The sequence below is a fragment of the Salmo salar genome, chromosome ssa04 (genome assembly GCF_905237065.1).
Source record: "Salmo salar chromosome ssa04, Ssal_v3.1, whole genome shotgun sequence".
Classification (NCBI taxonomy): Eukaryota; Metazoa; Chordata; class Actinopteri; order Salmoniformes; family Salmonidae; genus Salmo; species Salmo salar.
Genome location: NC_059445.1, coordinates 19,255,040 through 19,272,554, shown reverse-complemented (window position 1 = coordinate 19,272,554; position 17,515 = coordinate 19,255,040). Strand labels below are relative to the sequence as shown.

General features: G+C 43.4%; 1 protein-coding gene across 3 annotated transcripts in view; it reads right to left on the bottom strand.

Moving 5' to 3' along the window:
- The window catches only part of LOC106602421 (zinc finger protein with KRAB and SCAN domains 8-like), a 29,258-nt gene that overhangs the window by 8,426 nt on the left and 3,317 nt on the right, over window positions 1–17,515 (bottom strand). The window contains exons 1-4 of one of the 3 annotated variants that reach the window (XR_006769707.1): window positions 11,666–12,258; window positions 11,138–11,268; window positions 10,758–10,934; window positions 6,268–6,429 (exon numbers count right to left, since the gene is read on the bottom strand). Coding sequence is in view for 2 of the 3 variants with exons in the window: in XM_014195043.2 (XP_014050518.2) it covers window positions 9,648–10,934; window positions 11,138–11,268; window positions 11,666–11,948 (1,701 nt within the window). In the remaining variant the exon portion in view is untranslated. Of the gene's footprint in view, window positions 1–6,267; window positions 6,430–8,431; window positions 10,935–11,137; window positions 11,269–11,665; window positions 12,931–17,515 lie in introns of those variants that run through there. The other 2 variants (XM_014195043.2, XM_014195044.2) reach the window with 2 other exon arrangements.

The following is a 17,515-nucleotide window of genomic DNA, read 5'->3' as shown; positions in this document are numbered from 1 at the left end:
GCGCACACTTGTCTATTTAAGGTCCCACAGTTGACAGTGAATGTCAGAGCAAAAACCAAGCCATGAGGTCGAAGGAATTGTCCGTAGAGCTCCGAGACAAGATTGTGTCGAGGCACAGATCTGGGGAAGGGTACCAAAAAATGTCTTCAGCATTAAATGTCACCAAGAACACAGTGGCCTCCACCAAGATTCTTCCTAAAGCTGGCCCCTTGGTAAACTGAGCAATTGGGGGAGAAGTGCCTTGGTCAGGGAGGTGACCAAGAACCCGATGGTCACTCTGACAGAGCTCTAGAGTTCCTCTGTGGATACGCTAGAACCTTTCAGAAGGACAACCATCTCTGCAGCACTCCACCAATCAGGCCTTTAGGGTAGAGTGACCAGACAGAAACACTCCTCAGTAAAAGACACATGACAGCCTGCTTGGATTTTGCCAAAAGGCACCTAAAGGACTCTCAGACAATGAGAAACAAGATTCTCTGGCCTGATGAAACCAAGATTGAACTCTTTGGCCTGAATGCCAAGCGTCATGTCTGGAGGAAACCTGGCACCATCCCTAAAGTGAAGCATGATGGTGGCAGCATCATGCTGTGGGGAATGTTTTTCAGCAGCAGGGACTGGGAGACTAGTCAGGATCGAGGGAAAGATGAACGTAAATATCCTTGATGAAAACCTGCTCCAGAGCGCTCAGGACCTCAGACTGGGGCGAAGGTTCACCTTCCAACAAGACAACGACCCTAAGCACACAGCCAAGACAATGCACAAGTGGCTTCGGGACAAGTCTCTGAATGTCCGTGAGTGGCCCAGCTAGAGCCTGGACTTCAACCCCATCGAACATCGCTGGAGAGACCTGAAAATAGCTGTGCAACAACGCTTCCCATCCAACCTGACAGAGCTTGAGAGGATCTATAGGTGTGCCAAGGTTGTAGGGTCATACCCAAGAAGATGAGGCTATAATCGCTGCCAAAGGTGCTTCAACAAAGTAATGACTAAAGGGTCTGAATTGGTATGTAAATGTGATCGTTTTTTATTTGTAATAAATATGCAAAAATGTCTAAAAAACAGTTATTGCTTTGTCACTATGGGGTGTTGTGTGTAAATTGAGGGAAAAAAACAATTTAATCAATTTTAGAATAAGGCTTTAACGTAACAAAATGTGTAAAAAGGGGTCTAAATACTTTACGAATGCACCGTATGCATTGATTTTAATCTGGCTCAATTGATCTCAAAACCCACACAGCTAAATGTCCCAATAAATATTTGTCTAGTGGAGTATTTGCATATGATCTCAGTGATCATTGTTCCATAGTATGTATGTATGTATGTATGTATGTATGGATGGATGGATGGATGGATGGATGGATGTATTAGAGATACCAAACAGCAAAATACTAATCCTCATTTAATAACAAATATGCATTTCAAAAAAGTTTCCTCCTTAAGGGTTTTTACATGTTCTACTCTGATTTAGCCACTGTCTCCTGTATTCCTGACCCTGAGTTGGCTTTAGAAAATGTATCCTCCATATTTATTCCTCTGGCAAATAAACAGGCCTCTTTTAAACAATTCAGAGTAAAAGATAGAAAACCAAGGGTTAGCTCTTCGGAGCCATCTGAGCTCCTTCAGACGAGAAATCAGGCCCGGTCCAAAGCAAGGAAAACTGACTCTGTAGTGAATTGTGAGAAACAGATGCACTGTCTCTGACTCTGCTGGTGAATTGTGAGAAACAGATGAACTGTCTCTGACTCTGCTGGTGATTTTGAACAGTAACAGTAAATGCACTGAAGTGTAGAAATTCCTCTTCCCTGCCTAAGCAAGTTCTGTCTGACTCTGGCTAACTGATAAGAATGCGATAAGTGATGCTTTTAAACATCATTTTACCTTGGCAGGCTTATTATTTGAGAGAAACTGTGGTTTAATTGACACTGGTCAGTCAATCGACTGTCCTTCACGCTGCCGGACTCTAGCTAACTCGACGGTTAACCAGTCAACTTCTAGGGAATCTTTTTGTTTTCATTTCACCAATTTACTACCTGTTATGTACTAGATGCCTTGCTTAAAAGGACATTTAAAAAATTGTCGACTTTATATTCATCATCTCCAGCACAACCATCAACATACAGTCGTGGCCAAAAGTTTTGAGAATGACACAAATATTAATTTCCACAAAGTTCGCTGCTTCAGTGTCTTTAGATATTTTTGTCAGATGTTACTATGGAATACTGAAGTATAATTACACACATTTTATAAGTGTCAAAGGCTTTTATTGACAATTACATGAAGTTGATGCAAAGAGTCAATATTTTCAGTGTTGACCCTTCTTTTTCAAGACCTCTGCAATCCGCCCTGGCATGCTGTCAATTATCTTCTGGGCTACATCCTGACTGATGGCAGCCCATTCTTGCATAATCAATGCTTGAAGTTTGTCAGAATTTGTGGGTTTTTGGTTGTCCACCCGCCTCTTGAGGCTTGACTACAAGTTCTCAATGGGATTAAGGTCTGGGGAGTTTCCTGGCCATGGACCCAAAATATCGATGTTTTGTTCCCCGAGCCACTTAGTTATCACTTTTGCCTTATGGCAAAGTGCTCCATCATGCTGGAAAATACATTGTTCGTCACCAAACTGTTCCTGGATGGTTGGGAAAAGTTGCTCTCGGAGGATGTGTTGGTACCATTCTTTATTCATGGCTGTGTTCTTAGGCAAAATTGTGAGTGAGCCCACTCCCTTGGCTGAGAAGGAACCCCACACATGAATGGTCTCAGGATGCTTTACTGTTGGCATGACACAGGACTGATGGTAGCGCTCACCTTGTCTTCTCCGGACAAGCTTTTTTCCAGATGCCCCAAACAATCGGAAAGGGGATTCATCAGAGAAAATTACTTTACCCCAGTCCTCAGCAGTCCAATCCCTGTACCTTTTGCAGAATATCAGTCTGTCCCTGATGTTTTTCCTGGAGAGAAGTGGCTTATTTGCTGCCCTTCTTGACACCAGGCCATCCTCCAAAAGTCTTCGCTATCACTGTGCGTGCACCTGCCTGCTGCCATTCCTGAGCAAGCTCTGTACTGGTGTTGACCCGATTCCGCAGCTGAATCAACTTTAGGAGATGGTCCTGGCGCTTGCTGGACTTTCTTGGGCGCCCTGAAGCCTTCTTCACAACAATTGAACCGCTCTCCTTGAAGTTCTTGATGATCTGATAGATGGTTGATTTAGGTGCAATCTTACTGGCAGCAATATCCTTGCCTGTGAAGCCCTTTTTGTGCAAAGCAATGATGACGGCACGTGTTTCCTTGCAGGTAACCATGATTGACAAAGGAAGAACAATGATTCCAAGCACCACCCTCCTTTTGAAGCTTCCAGTTTGTTATTCGAACTCAATCAGCATGACAGAGTGATCTCCAGCCTTGTCCTCGTCAACACTCACACCTGTGTTAACGAGAGAATCACTGACATGATGTCAGCTGGTCTTTTTGTGGCAGGGCTGAAATGCAGTGGAAATGTTTTGGGGGGATTCAGTTCATTTGCATGGCAAAGAGGGACTTTGCAATTAATTGCAGTTCATCTGATCACTCTTCATAACATTCTGGAGTATATGCAAATTGCCATCATACAAACTGAGGCAGCCGACTTTGTGAAAATTAATATTTGTGTCATTCTCAAAACTTTTGGCCACAAGTGGACATCTGCTCGTCGAACATTACATTCTAAAAATCATGGGCATTAATATGGAGTTGGTCCCCCTTTGCTGCTATAACAGCCTCCACTCTTCTGGAAAGGCTTTCCACTAGATGTTGGAACATTGCTGCGGGGACTTGCTTCCATTCAGCCACAAGAGCATTAGTGACGTTGGGCACTGATGTTGGGCAACTAGGTCTGGCTTGTAGTCGGCATTCCAATTCATCCCAAAGGTGTTTGATGGGGTTCAGGTCAGGGCTCTGGCAAGGCCAGTCAAGATCTTCCACACCGATCTCAACAAACCCTTTCTGTATGAACCTCGCTTTGTGCACAGGGGCATTGTCATGCTGAAACAGAAAAGGGATTTCCCCAAAATGTTGCTACATAGTTGGAAGCACAGAATAGTTGAATATATTTGAATGCTGTAGCATTAAGATTTCCCTTCACTGGAACTAAAGGGCCTAGCCCAAACTATTATTCCTCTTCCGCCCAACTTTACAGTTGGCACTATGCATTGGGGCAGGTAGTGTTCTCCTGGCATCCTAAAAACCCAGATTCGTCTGTCAGACTGCCAGATGGTGAAGCGTAATCACGCCAGAGAACGCATTTCCACTGCTTCAGAGTGCAATGGTGGCGAGCTTTACACCACTCCAGCCGACGCTTGGCAATGCGCATGGTGATCTTAGGCTTGTGTGTGGCTGCTCGGCCATGGAAACCCATTTCATGAAGCTCCCGACGAACAGTTATTGTGATGACGTTGCTTCCAGAGGCAGTTTGGATGTCGGTAGTGCAACCGAGGACAGCGGATTTTTACGCGTTACGCGCTTTAGCACTCGGCGGTCCTGTTCTGTGATCTTATGCGGCCTACCACTTTTAGTCGGAGTTCTGAATTCTGACAAATTCTCAAACTATGTTGGAGGAGGCTTATGTGCAAGAAATTTGCATTAAATTCTCTGGCAACAGCTTTGTTGGACAGTCCTGCAGTCAGCATGCCAATTGTACACCCTCAAAACTTGTGGCATTGTGTTGTGTGACAAAACAGCACATTTTAGAGTGTCCTTTTATTGTCCCCAACACAAGTTGCACCTGTGTAATGATCATGCCGTTTAGTTTCTTGATAAGCCACACCTGTCAGGTGGATGGATTATCTTGGCAAAGGTGAAATTATCACTAACAGGGATGTAAACAAATTTGTGAACAACATTTGAGAGAAATAAGCTTTTTGTGTATATGGAACATTTCTGGGATCTTTTATTTCAGCTCATGAAAAATGGGACCAACACTTTACATGTTGCATTTATATTTTTGTTCAATATAACTGGTTTAAAAATTACTTGACAAATAGACCCGCAGGGGTCAATTCTGGGTCCTGTACTTTTTACTGTTTACATTAACAATATTGTTGCAGGTTACAAAAAATTGTAACCTGCATGCCAATGATACTGTTGTGTATGCTATTGCCCCCACGATTGACCAGGCTTTATCTGAACTACAATCGGTCTTCATCGTATTACGCAAAAACTTTATTGACCTGAAATTAGTATTGAATGCAGGTAAAACTAAGCATATGTTGTTCTCTAGAGCGCATAATAATAACTAATGTACTTTGGACTGTGTCCATATTGATCGTGTCCCTGCTTACAAATGTCTGGACATCTGGATAGCTGAAAAGCTGTCTTTTAAAAATAATATAGAGAAGTTGAGAATAAAAATAGGCTTCTTCTAAAGAAATAGGTCATGCCTCTCGCCAAATAGTAGACAGCAAATTATTCAGTCTATGGCGACATCATCTACACTAACGCAGCTGCCACTTCATTAAAGCTGTTAGATGCTGTTATCGTAGTGTTTTAATACGGGCGTCAGATTTAGTACTCATCAAAGCAATCTCTATCAGAAAGTTGGTTGGCCCTCTGATGTCACATAGGTTGATACATTTTCATTTATAACGCCCTTTTACAAAAACTCCCACTGTACCTAACATTATTGCTCAACTTTAGACTTACGAGTTACTACACCCGGTGTCAGGGTTGGCTTACTCCAGGAATTCCTTTGGTCTCTAAGTTAGGTTAATCAGCTTTTAGTTTTCTTGCACCGTATTTGTGGAACAATCTTCCAAATGTTCTCACATTTGATGTTTTGGTGCCTCTAGGGCAATTCAGAAGGCTGATTGAGGACCTTGTTACTGATTAATGCGTTTGTTTTTTATGACTTTTCTTTCTGGTTGCATTTTGGATTTATATTTTGATGTGTGTATTTAATCTAATTTCTGTAATTCAGGGCTCATCTGTAAAAGAGACCTTGGTCTCAGTATGACTACCTGATGAAATAAAGGTTAAATAAAAAACATGTTAGTTCATTTGATTACTTTACACTAATGGTTCGATCATTAAAAGGCATGGTCCCACAGTTTAGACAAAATTAAATCCACAAAGCATCTCAGAGTAAGAGTGCTGACCGTCCTCACCTGTCTACATAGTCTTATTCATTATGATCTAAAAGGCTAAACTGATCCTAGATCAGCACTCCTACTCTGAGAGGCTTTGTGTATACGGGCCCTGACCTAATACCATTCAGACAGTAGTTCACAGTGGGCTCACCTCAGTGAGACTGTGTGTGGTCCTGTGCTGCTCAGCTGGTTCCTCTGTGGTTTCAGGAGGTGTAGTCTGGTTGTCCTCCATGACCATGGTCCCCTCAGGGTTCCCCAGACCCTCCTCATACCCCTCCTCCTTCACCAGCAGCACCTCTGGACCCTCCTACTCCTGGAAGAGACAGGTGATACAGATTAAATAGACATACACTCCATCAGATACATAATGTACACACGCACACAGATAATAAACCAGGGCGGGCGCCAGAACAAATCCGTTGGACGGGCATTTGATTTTTTCATAGGGGGGCACGTTTTTTTTCAGGACCTATGTGGATATATGTAAAAAATATATATAATATTCAAGTGTTCAGTAAATTGTATTTGTGGAGTGGCTTTGTTACACCTATGAAACAGAAAGCATAGGTGTTGGAACACGGTATATTTATAACAACAAAATAAAAATAATACACCAACAGCCAAGACGCACTGTCAATTGATGAAAGTAGCCTAAATATCATTACAAGCGCCAAGTGTGCTTGATAAGAGTGAAAATCATCACGAAGGCAATAATAGCATAATGAATATAAGTGTTGATATGACAGTCAAAAAGTCAATTATCAGTTGGAGCATGTCCATGTCACACAGCCTAAACAACGAAAGCTGCGGAGTGCGTTGCTGAATTGGTTTCTTGCTTGAGATGTAGGGCCTGCTCTCTCAGTGATGACATTTTGTGCTGATAATGACCCGTAGATTTCTCACCGGCTTGTTCTATTCCGAATAGTGCCGTCCGCTTTCCTGTCTCACCATTTCATTTGGTGGTGGCGCTACCACCTGCTCAGTGTGCACAAATATGTATGTTTTGCGCTTAGGACTCAGAGGAATAGGTTCAGGTTGAGGCTCAGAATCAGAAGAATACTCAGAGATGTGATCATGATTCATTCTTCCCCACCATCTGAGTCGTTTTTATTCAGATTTTGTAGCAACGCTAAAGAGTGCATTCATTCATCTTGGCCTGCTTGCCATTGTAAATTACACACGCTCTCACAGTGTACTCCAAGAGGTCCAGAATACACTGATAGAGTACATACCATGTTTAGATTAGAATTAAAATAGATCAATACAATAGAATGGCCCACCCTGTGTTTCATTAACAATTGGTGATTACATAATTATGCATTGTTCGCTTCCCCCTACTCATCAACCCATCGATTCTCCCCCATCATACTTTAGCCTACTTAATTTATTTAATCTCTTATGCGTTTGATTTTAGTGCCGGTATAGTTTAGGTTCAGCTTTGAGACAATTATCGGCGTAAGTCTCAACTGGGCATGGCATCTTCAACTAATCGGGAGAAGGTGGGGAGCAGGCCATATTGTGGGGAGAAGGGGCCTCCTGAAACTGTCTATAACACCAATTCTGTTTGTGATATTAAGATTCTGACCATGTGTATTATAGACTTATTTAGGAAAAGTCTAGGACGGAGGGAGGCATGACTTTAAAAATAGCAGAGTAGCCTAATGCATTTTTTTTGTATTCATGAGCAGTCCAAATGACTGCTTTTGCGCTTCTTTTGTGGGTTGTATAGTAATGCATGTAGTTTAACTGTAAAAATGTATTAGTCTGCCTTTTAATGTGGCATGAACACAACACGTCATGATGTTGTCTTCTGATTGTAAAACAAATCACTTTAAAAGTAGGTTACCTTCACACGTTAGTCCAAAATAGCATCCGAACGACTGAAACAGCACCTTTCTGTCTTACAATATGTAGCCCATTTATCTGATGCTGTCAAAAAAGAGAATGTCATGCCATGCTCTTTTAGTCCAGACAGCATCAGATACATGGGCTACACATACTGAGACAGAGGGGCGCTGTTTTGGCTGCTCGGATACTTTATCTGACAGTAATGGGTCTTTCTGTCAGCGCGTCTCGGTCAAATAAATGATAAATATTAAAATATTTTGTTTGGACGATTATGGAGATACAGTATGGCGGGCCCCCCTAAGACCCGCCCATAATGCCAGCCCTGTAATAAACACACTTTCAACATGAAGTGTTTACCCATCCCCACTACAGTTATAAAGCGCTGTCGAGTGTATGCAGAATAGGGTGAGATTAGATGTGATATACTAAAGGGTGTATACTAAAGGGTCTCAATGAAAGTCTTACAATGAAAAGTCCCATTTGTGTTTATTAAACATTTAAGTGTTAAAATACACCACATGAAAACCACACATACACGTCTCTGCATGCCTGGCAGACATCTCAGCTTGGATGTCGACCCACCACCTCAAACTCAACAAGACGAAGCTGCGGCTCCATGGTGTCCCCCTCCCAGAGTGCAAAGAACATCGAAGCAGTGACTCGCTCCTACAGGTTCATGCTCTACAACATGAGTGATGAGTTTGACACGTGCTCTATAACATCTATAGAGTACGACCCTTCCTCACACAGGAAGCGGTGCAGGTCCTAATCCCTGCGCTTGTCACCTCCTGTCTAGACTACTACAACTCTGTTGCCTGGATTTCCTGCTTGTGCCATCAAACCCCTGCAACTTATCCAGAACTCCGCAGTCTGCTGGGTGTTCAACCTTCCCAAGTTCTCCCATGTCACCCCACACCTCAGCACACTCTACTGGCTTCCAGTTGAAGCTTGCATCCACTAGCAGACCATGGTGCATGCTTACGGAGCAGCAAGGGGAACTGCCCCTCCCTACCTTCCGGCTATAATCAAACCCTACACCCCAACCCAAGCACTCCGTTCTGCCACCTATGGTCTCTTGGCCATCCCCCGGCCAGCCCAGGCAATGTTCTTCTCTGTCCTGGAACCCGATTGGTGGAACCAGCTTCCCCCTGAAGCAAGGACAGCAGATTCACTGACAATCTTCAGAAACCCAACCTCTTCAAATAGAATCTTAAATGAATCCGAAAGCCCCCCCGAATCATTAAAATAAATAAATGCAAATAAATACAAATAGTATTTTCCTACTTGCACAGATATTACTGATAACTACTTTGAGGGAAACGGTACTTGCTATATCTGTGATATAAGTCGCTCTGGATAAGAGCATCTGCTAAATTACTAAAATGTAAATGTAATGTCTCAACACAAAAATCACCATGAAGTTGATAAACTGCATACATTTTCTCATAGAAATAGTATTGGGGAAAAAATTAAGTAGTTGAATGCAGGTAATGAAACATGCAATTCTGAACATCATATAGCCTACACAGTACAAACACAATATGTAAGACTTTTTAGGCTTATATAGTACACAATGTCTGAATGTAATATTCTACCAGGAATATTCAACACTGAAATGTGTTACTCTCGTTATTCCAAATGCATCTGTGGATCTTTTCTGCTGACAACAATGAAAATCAGAAGCTATCGAGTGGAATGTTTTTTCTGCTGGTGTATCTTGAGATAGCTCCTCTCTGAGAACCTCTTCCCGCAGTGTGTACAGGCGAACGGCCTCTCTTCCGTGTGGACCTTCAGGTGCATCTTCAGGTTGCCAGCCTGGGCGAAGCGCATATCGCACCGGGGGCAGCTGTAGGGTTTCTCCCCTGTGTGGACCCTCTGATGCCTCTTCAGGTGGCAAGCCTGGGTGAAGCGCATCTGACACTGGGTACAGTTGAAGGGTTTCTCCCCTGTGTGGACCCTCTGGTGCCTCTTCAGGTTGCCAGCCTCAGCAAAGCGCATGTGACACTGGGTACAGCTGAAGGGTTTAATTCCTGTGTGGACCCTCTGATGGATCTCCACCTTCTGGGGGCAGCTGAAGCCTTTGTTACAGAACATGCAGAGGAACCGTTTCTCTTTGCTATTGCCAGATGTTGGTCTCCCTCCCTGCTCCTTGGCCCTTTGGTCCTCTGAGTTCAATACCTGATCGAAAAGGACGCAGCCATGTGAATTGGAAGGCCCCATCGACGTGGACACAGGTTCACGATCCCTGAGCACGTGCAAATGGGAGTGGGTCGCGACATTTGGATTTGTCTCCAAGCTTTCCCTGTAATCTAAAAAATCTCTGCCTTTTGAATGTCCTTCTCCTAAGTGAGTCTTGTCTACATTCCATGTCAGAGGCACGTCACCCTCCACTTTCACATCATCTACTACTATATCATCCCCTTTCTTATCTAGGCACCCTTCAGTGTATACACTACTACTGTACTGGTTCCAGTCCTCTCGAGACAGATCAGTTTGTCTCTCTAAGCCCAAGGGCATGTTGCCAGGGTCCATCTCTGTAGTGTAAGAACAAGACAGATCATTGCCAGTCTCCAACGTGTCACCTGAGTCCCGATGGGAATGAACCATCCTCGGGCTCGGGATACCGTAAAGCAAATACTCTGAGCCAGGAGCAGGACGACAGCCCAGTGGTCCCAGACCCAGTCTCTCTGGGTCTGACATTTGGTCAGGTCCTGTGTGTAAGAGCCTGTGTGTTACAGTTAAATTCTCGCTGTCTGTCTCTGACTTGAGGACGGCGTTCAGCATTCCACTGACCTCCGTGATGCTGCATCGGTTCCTGGGCTGGGGCGGGGCGGTGGGGTTCTCCGTGGCTACAATGGGTGCCACTGCGCCAGTCTGGATGTCTCTGCTGTGTCGTGGGTCATCTCCTTCAGTCCTCTCCTGCTTGACCAGAGACGATCCTCCAGGACCTGCAGCCTCTGCATCTGCAGACTGACAAGAAGAGAGGAGGTTATTACAGGTACATGAGCTGAATTGGATAATAATGTCGTAGGGAAGTCTCACAAGTGCCCCTATGGCAGATAAATCAGGATGTACATGTAAGCAAGTCAATAGCTGAGGGTAGCCTTTCTGAAATAAACGGGCAACATTTGATGTACAGTAATTTACAAATAACACGTTTTATGCACACTAACCTCTATTACGATAACATGCTGGGTTGAGGTTCCACTCCCCTCATCTATAGATATGGGTTGGTCATCTCTCCACGCGTTGTGTTCCGCTGGCTTCACAAAGCTCCTGTGGCCTCCAGTGAGAAGTCCTTCACCTGAGAGTGATTGTGGGAAAAAGGAGTGGTTATGTTAAGTACTGTCAATGCTATATTGTACACTATTGACACTGTCTACAATTGGCAAGGATGTAAGATAACACTATTCATAACTTTTTTATATAGTATTTATTGATTGATTATATTACATGCATCAAAAAATATATATTGAGTATAACAATAGGAAATAAAAGAATTTTGCTAGAATATGATATTGTCTTTGTGCAAGAAGAATTTGTTCTTAATTGATCTGCCAGGTAAAATAAAGACAGCCAAGTAATCTGGGGAAGTTGCATACTATCCAAAAACTGACCAAGACCCAATTCTGGATAACACATCTGAACACATGCGAGAGGGGAACGGGGCGACAGGCCCTGCAGCCTTCTGCAAAATGTACCTCTTGCCATTCCTCTGTATCGGTCGAGGATCTTGACACTACTGGGACGACTGGCGAGGACGCGCTCTCGAATTGTCCTCTCTGCGCGCTCCCGTGCCACCTTCAGTTCCAATAACTGTAGTTTCCTCCGCAATCCCCTGTTTTCTTTCTGGCTTTGAGTTATTTCCAAACGAAACACTGCATAGTCGTCGTCTACGAGTTTACAGATCTCTGCCACGGCTGCATTCGCTAGCACCTCCATGATGGAGGCTATTTGAGTGTGAAAAACCATACAGTTAGCCATTGTTTGCTAACTTTTGCAGCTAGCTAGCATTACCTAGATAACATTTATCAAGTCCTGTCTCCAATGCGAATTAAAGACTACACGAGGTAATGCTGTGCAGTTAAATGGGTCATATTGTAAGGTTCCAGTGAGTTAATAAACGTCCAAATAACAACAATATAAACGTTAATGTGGAAATGGTTCTTGGTCACCTGTTCACTTCCGTTTACACAGAAGAGAAAGGATTTCATTTGTTGGCGTCATAGTTTAAAGGGTGTGGTTAAATGAAAAATGTATGCGCGCTGTTCTTTGAATTACGGTACTGCTTATTACATTACACATCATTACATTACACACTTATTACGTTACACGTATTATCAGTATCTTTCAAGCTCAAAGCAGACTTGTTTACAAAGAACAGTGTGTTAGAATAGAATAGAAAATAATACAACTTTATTCCAAAGACTCAGTAAGGTAAATATTAAACTGTCCTAGCATAGGTTTACTCCTTCCTTACTACAGGCCTTTATAGGATTAGGATTAGTGTTCCCACACGTCCATATATCCATGTAACAGTACGTGTTTATAGAAGACAGAGGGACCTCCTGTGCTAATTAGCTATATAGCGTGCTCTGAACACCTGTGTGTAACGGAAGAAGGCTGCCAGAAACATGTAACTGAAAAATACTGTCTGCTGCAACTGTGATAAAGCCAGTTAAAACAGTACGTGTATATTTTACATTTGTGAAATTATTTTGATGTGGTATTAAAGTAAAGGGCTTTGTTTCTAGAACCGAGCCGCAATTGAGAATCGATTTAGACTTAAGAGTACATCTTCGGCACCCCAACAGTTGACACACAGTTCTCTCTCAGTGCTTTCTCTATCCTTGTCACTAAATTATGTAGACAACGAATGTTGAATAAAATTATATTTAAACCTACTCTGCCGGTTGTCCACAATGAAGTATTATTAAACCAACTTCAAAACGCGGGTCTATGTGTGTGGCAATCAATATGTTGTGCTCATGACCGAAGACAGGTGCACAAGACCAAAGTACACGCACCAGAACCATGCATACTAACTGAAGTCTTGCAGGAGTTTACAAAGTTTTGCGCAGGTGACATACATTTCTACTTCAGTACCGGTTCTCTAACAAGTCAGGTAAACAATACTTTGCTGTGAATATTTTGTCTGAAGGACCAACACCATGAAAAATTGGCAAAGTAAATTCAAATATAATTGTATTCAACATTCCGGCTTGTAGAGGACCATTTCCAGAATGAAACACTGTACATGTCTTAAGCTAAAGTGTACAACACCTGTTGAATATTGCTGGTGTCAGTAAATGCCGGCAAAAAAGCGTAATGAAATTGTTGCCAGCAGGGCTGGTTAGGCTGTTTTTCATGTTATCCAGAGGTGAGAACAAAACGAGATGGGTGGGACTAAAGCTTAAGAGGGTGTGAACAATGCTGAATGGGTGTAGACAAAGAAGAGCTCTTCACTAGATACCAAAACATTCAAAGGCCATTTTCTCAAAAGTTTTGCAACTTTCAAAGCAGAATTACTTTCCCATTGTTCCTCAAAAATGCAGTGTATGATATACCATTTTGTAGCTGAGTCTCTACTTTTATCCAATGTAAAAAAACACAATTTCAAATTTTGCTACATAAGACCAAATCAAGGTGGTGAGTCACATATGACCTAACCAGGTAGAAACTGTCTCAAATCTCAACAAGACAGACCGGGTATTCTCAGTCTTGCCATTGCCACCGGGTCTGCATCTCACCAAACGGAGGATGTCACAAACACCAGGAATATACTTTTTTTATTTGATCCACTTCTACACTCAATGCTACCCCATTGATCACTCCTTTGAATGGTACCCTGCTCCGGAGAGCAAAGCACGACACGGGTCGTTTTTTTGTCTTATTTCTTACATTATTAGCCCAGGAAATGTTTGATGTTATTACATACAGCCGGGAAGAACTTTTGGATATCAGAGCGGCGGTAACTTAAAAGCATTACCAGCATTATGACCAGGAATACGACTTTCCCGAATCGGATCCTTTGCTCGTACCCCCCAGGGCGGTTGAGCTGATTCCAGTGGCTGATCCAAAACACCACCGGCAGAAAAGAGGGACTCTGAGTGGACTTCTAGTCCAACTCAGGAGGCGCACACACCACCCGCCACTTCCAAGTATGTTACTAGCTAATGTTCAGTCTCTGGATAATAAAGTTTACGAGCTCAGGGCGAGGATTTCCTTCCAGAGAAACATCAAGGACTGTAACATACTCTGTTTCACGGAAACATGGCACTCTCGGGATATACTGTCTGAGTCCGTACAGCCAGTTGGGTTCTCAGTTCATCGTGCAGACAGGAATAAATATCTCTCTGAGAAGAAGAAGGGCGGGGGTGTATGTTTCATGATTAACGACTCATGGTGTGATTGTGATAACATATAGGAACTCAAGTCCTTTTGTTCACCTGACATACAATACCTCACAATCAAATGCCTACCATATTACCTCCCAAGATAATTATCTTCAGTTAGTCACAGCTGTGTATATTCCCCCTCAAGCCGAGACCACAACGGCCCTCAAAGAACTTCACTGGACTTTATGCAAACTGGAATCCACATATCCCGAGGCTGTATTTATTGTAGCTGGGGATTTTATCAAAGTACATTTGAGAAAAACATTACTGAAGTTCTATCAACACAATGACTGTAGTACTCATGCTGCTAAAACACTCGACCACTGCTACTCCAACATCCGGGATGCCTACAAGGCCCTCCCCCACCGTCCCTTCGGCAAATCTGATGACGAGTCAGTTTTGCTCCTCCCTTCATATAGGCAGAAACTCAAACAGGAAGTACCCGTGCTAAGGACTATTCAACGCTGGTCTGACCAATCGGAATCCACGCTTCAAGATTGTTTTGATCACGTGGACTGGGATATGTTCTGGGTAGCCTCCGAGAACAACATAAACTCAGTCACCATATCAGTGTATTCGTCTATCAGGAAGTATGGGAGATGTTGTACCCACTGTGACTATTAAAACCTACTCTAACCAGAAACCGTGGATAGATGGCAGCATTCGCGCAAAACTGAAAGAGCGTACCATTGCATTTAGCCATGGCAAGGTGACAGGGAATATGGTCGAATACAAACAGTGTAGTTATTCCCTCCGTAAAGCAAACAGGCAAAAGGTCAGTATAGAGACAGAGTGGAGTCACAATTCAATGGCTCAGACACTAGACGTATGTGGCAGGGTCTACCGACAATCACGGACTACATAGGGAAAACCACCAACGTTTGCTTCCGGACAAGCTAACACCTTCTCCCACTTTGAGGATAACACAGTGCCACTGACATGGCCTGCTACCAAGGACTGTGGGCTCTCCTTCTCCGTGGCCTACATAAGACATTTAAGCGTGTTAACCCTCGCACGGGCTGCCGGCCCAGACGGTATCCCTAGCCGCGTCCTCAGAGCATGAGCAGACCAGCTGGCTGTTGTGTTTACGGACATGTTCCATCTCTCCCTAGCCCAGTCTGCTGTCCCCACATGGTTCAAGATGTCCACCATTGTTCCTGTACCCAAGAAAGCTAAAATAACTGAACTAAATTACTGTTGCCCGTAGCTCTCACTTCTGTCATCATGAAGTGCTTTGAGATTATTCAAGGATCATATCACCTCTACGTTACCTGACACCCTAGACCCACTTCAATTTGCTTACCGCCCCAATAGATCCACAGACGATGCAATCGCCATCGCACCGCATTCTGCCCTATACCATCTGGACAAGAGAAATACCTATGTAAGAATGCTGTTGATTGACTATAACTCAGCATTCAACACAATAGTACCCTCCAAGCTCATCGTTAAGTTTGAGGCCCTGGGTCTGAACCCCGACCTGTGCAACTGGGTCCTGGACTTCGTGATGGGCCGCATCCTGGTGGTGAAGGTAGGAAACAACACCTCCACTTCGCTGATACTCAACACTGGGGCCCCACAAGGATGCGTGCTCTGCCCCCTCCCTGTGCTTCCTGTTCACCCATGACTGCGTGGCCGCACATGCCTCCAACTCAATCATCAAGTTTGCAGACGACACAACAGTAATAGGCCTGATTACCAACAATGACAAGACAGCCTACAGGGAGGAGTTGAGGGACCTGGCAGTGTGGTGCCAGGATCAACAAAACAAAGGAGCTGATCAGGAAACAGCAGAGGGAGCACCCCCCTATCCACATCGACGGGACCGCAGTGGAGAAGATGGAAACCTTCAAGTTCTTCGGCATACACATCACTGACAAACTGAAATGGTCCACCCACACAGACAGTGTGGTGAAGAAGGTGCAACAGCGCCTCTTCAATCTAAGGAGGCACCTACAGCACCTGATGTCACAGGAAGGCCAAAAAGATAATCAAGGACAACAACCACCCAAGCCACTGCCTGTTCACCCCGCTAACATCCAGAAGGCGAGGTCAGTACAGGTGCATCAAAACTGGGACCGAGAGACTGAAAAACAGTTTATATCACAAGGCCATCAGACTGCAACCATCACTAGCACATTGGAGTCTGCTACCCTATATACTACACTACCGTTCAAAAGTTTGGGGTCACTTAGAAATGTCCTTGTTTTTGAAAGAAAAGCAAAAAGAAATAGTCAATTTAAAATAACATCAAATTGATCAGAAATACAGTGTAGACAGTGTTAATGTTCCCAGGTCGCAATTGTACATGAGAACTTGTTCTCAACTTGCCTACCTGGTTAAATAAAGGTGAAATAAAATAAATAAATAAATGTTGTAAATGACTATAGTAGCTGGAAACGGCAGATTTTTAATGGATAATAATATCTACATAGGTGGACAGAGGCCCATTATCAGCTACCATCACTCCTGTGTTCCAGTGGCACGTTGTGTTAGCTAATCCAAGTTTATCATTTAAAAGGCTAATTGATCATTACAAAACCCTTTTGCAATTATGTTAGCACAGCTGAAATCTGTTGTGCTGATTAAAGAAGCCTTCTTTAGACTAGTTGAGTATCTGGAGCATCAGCATTTGTGGGTTCGATTACAGGCTCAAAATGGCCAGACACAAAGCACTTTCTTCTGAAACTCGTCAGTCTATTCTTGTTCTGAGAAATGAAGGCTATTCCACGTGAGAAATTGCCAAGAAACCAAAAAGTTGAGAATGACACAAATATTAATTTTCACAAAGTCTGCTGCCTCAGTTTGTATGATGGCAATTTGCATATACTCTAAAATGTTATGAAGAGTGATCAGATGAATTGCAATTAATTGCAAAGTCCCTCTTTGCCATGCAAATGAACTGAATCCCCAAAAAACATTTCCACTGCATTTCAGCCCTGCCAGAAAAGGACCAGCTGACATCATGTCGGTGATTCTCTCGTTAACACAGGTGTGAGTGTTGACGAGGACATGGCTGGAGATCACGCTGTCATGCTGATTGAGTTTGAATAACAGACTGGAAGCTTCAAAAAGGATGGTGGTGCTTGGAATCATTGTTCTTCATCTGTCAATCATGGTTACCTGCAAGGAAACACGTGCCGTCATCATTGC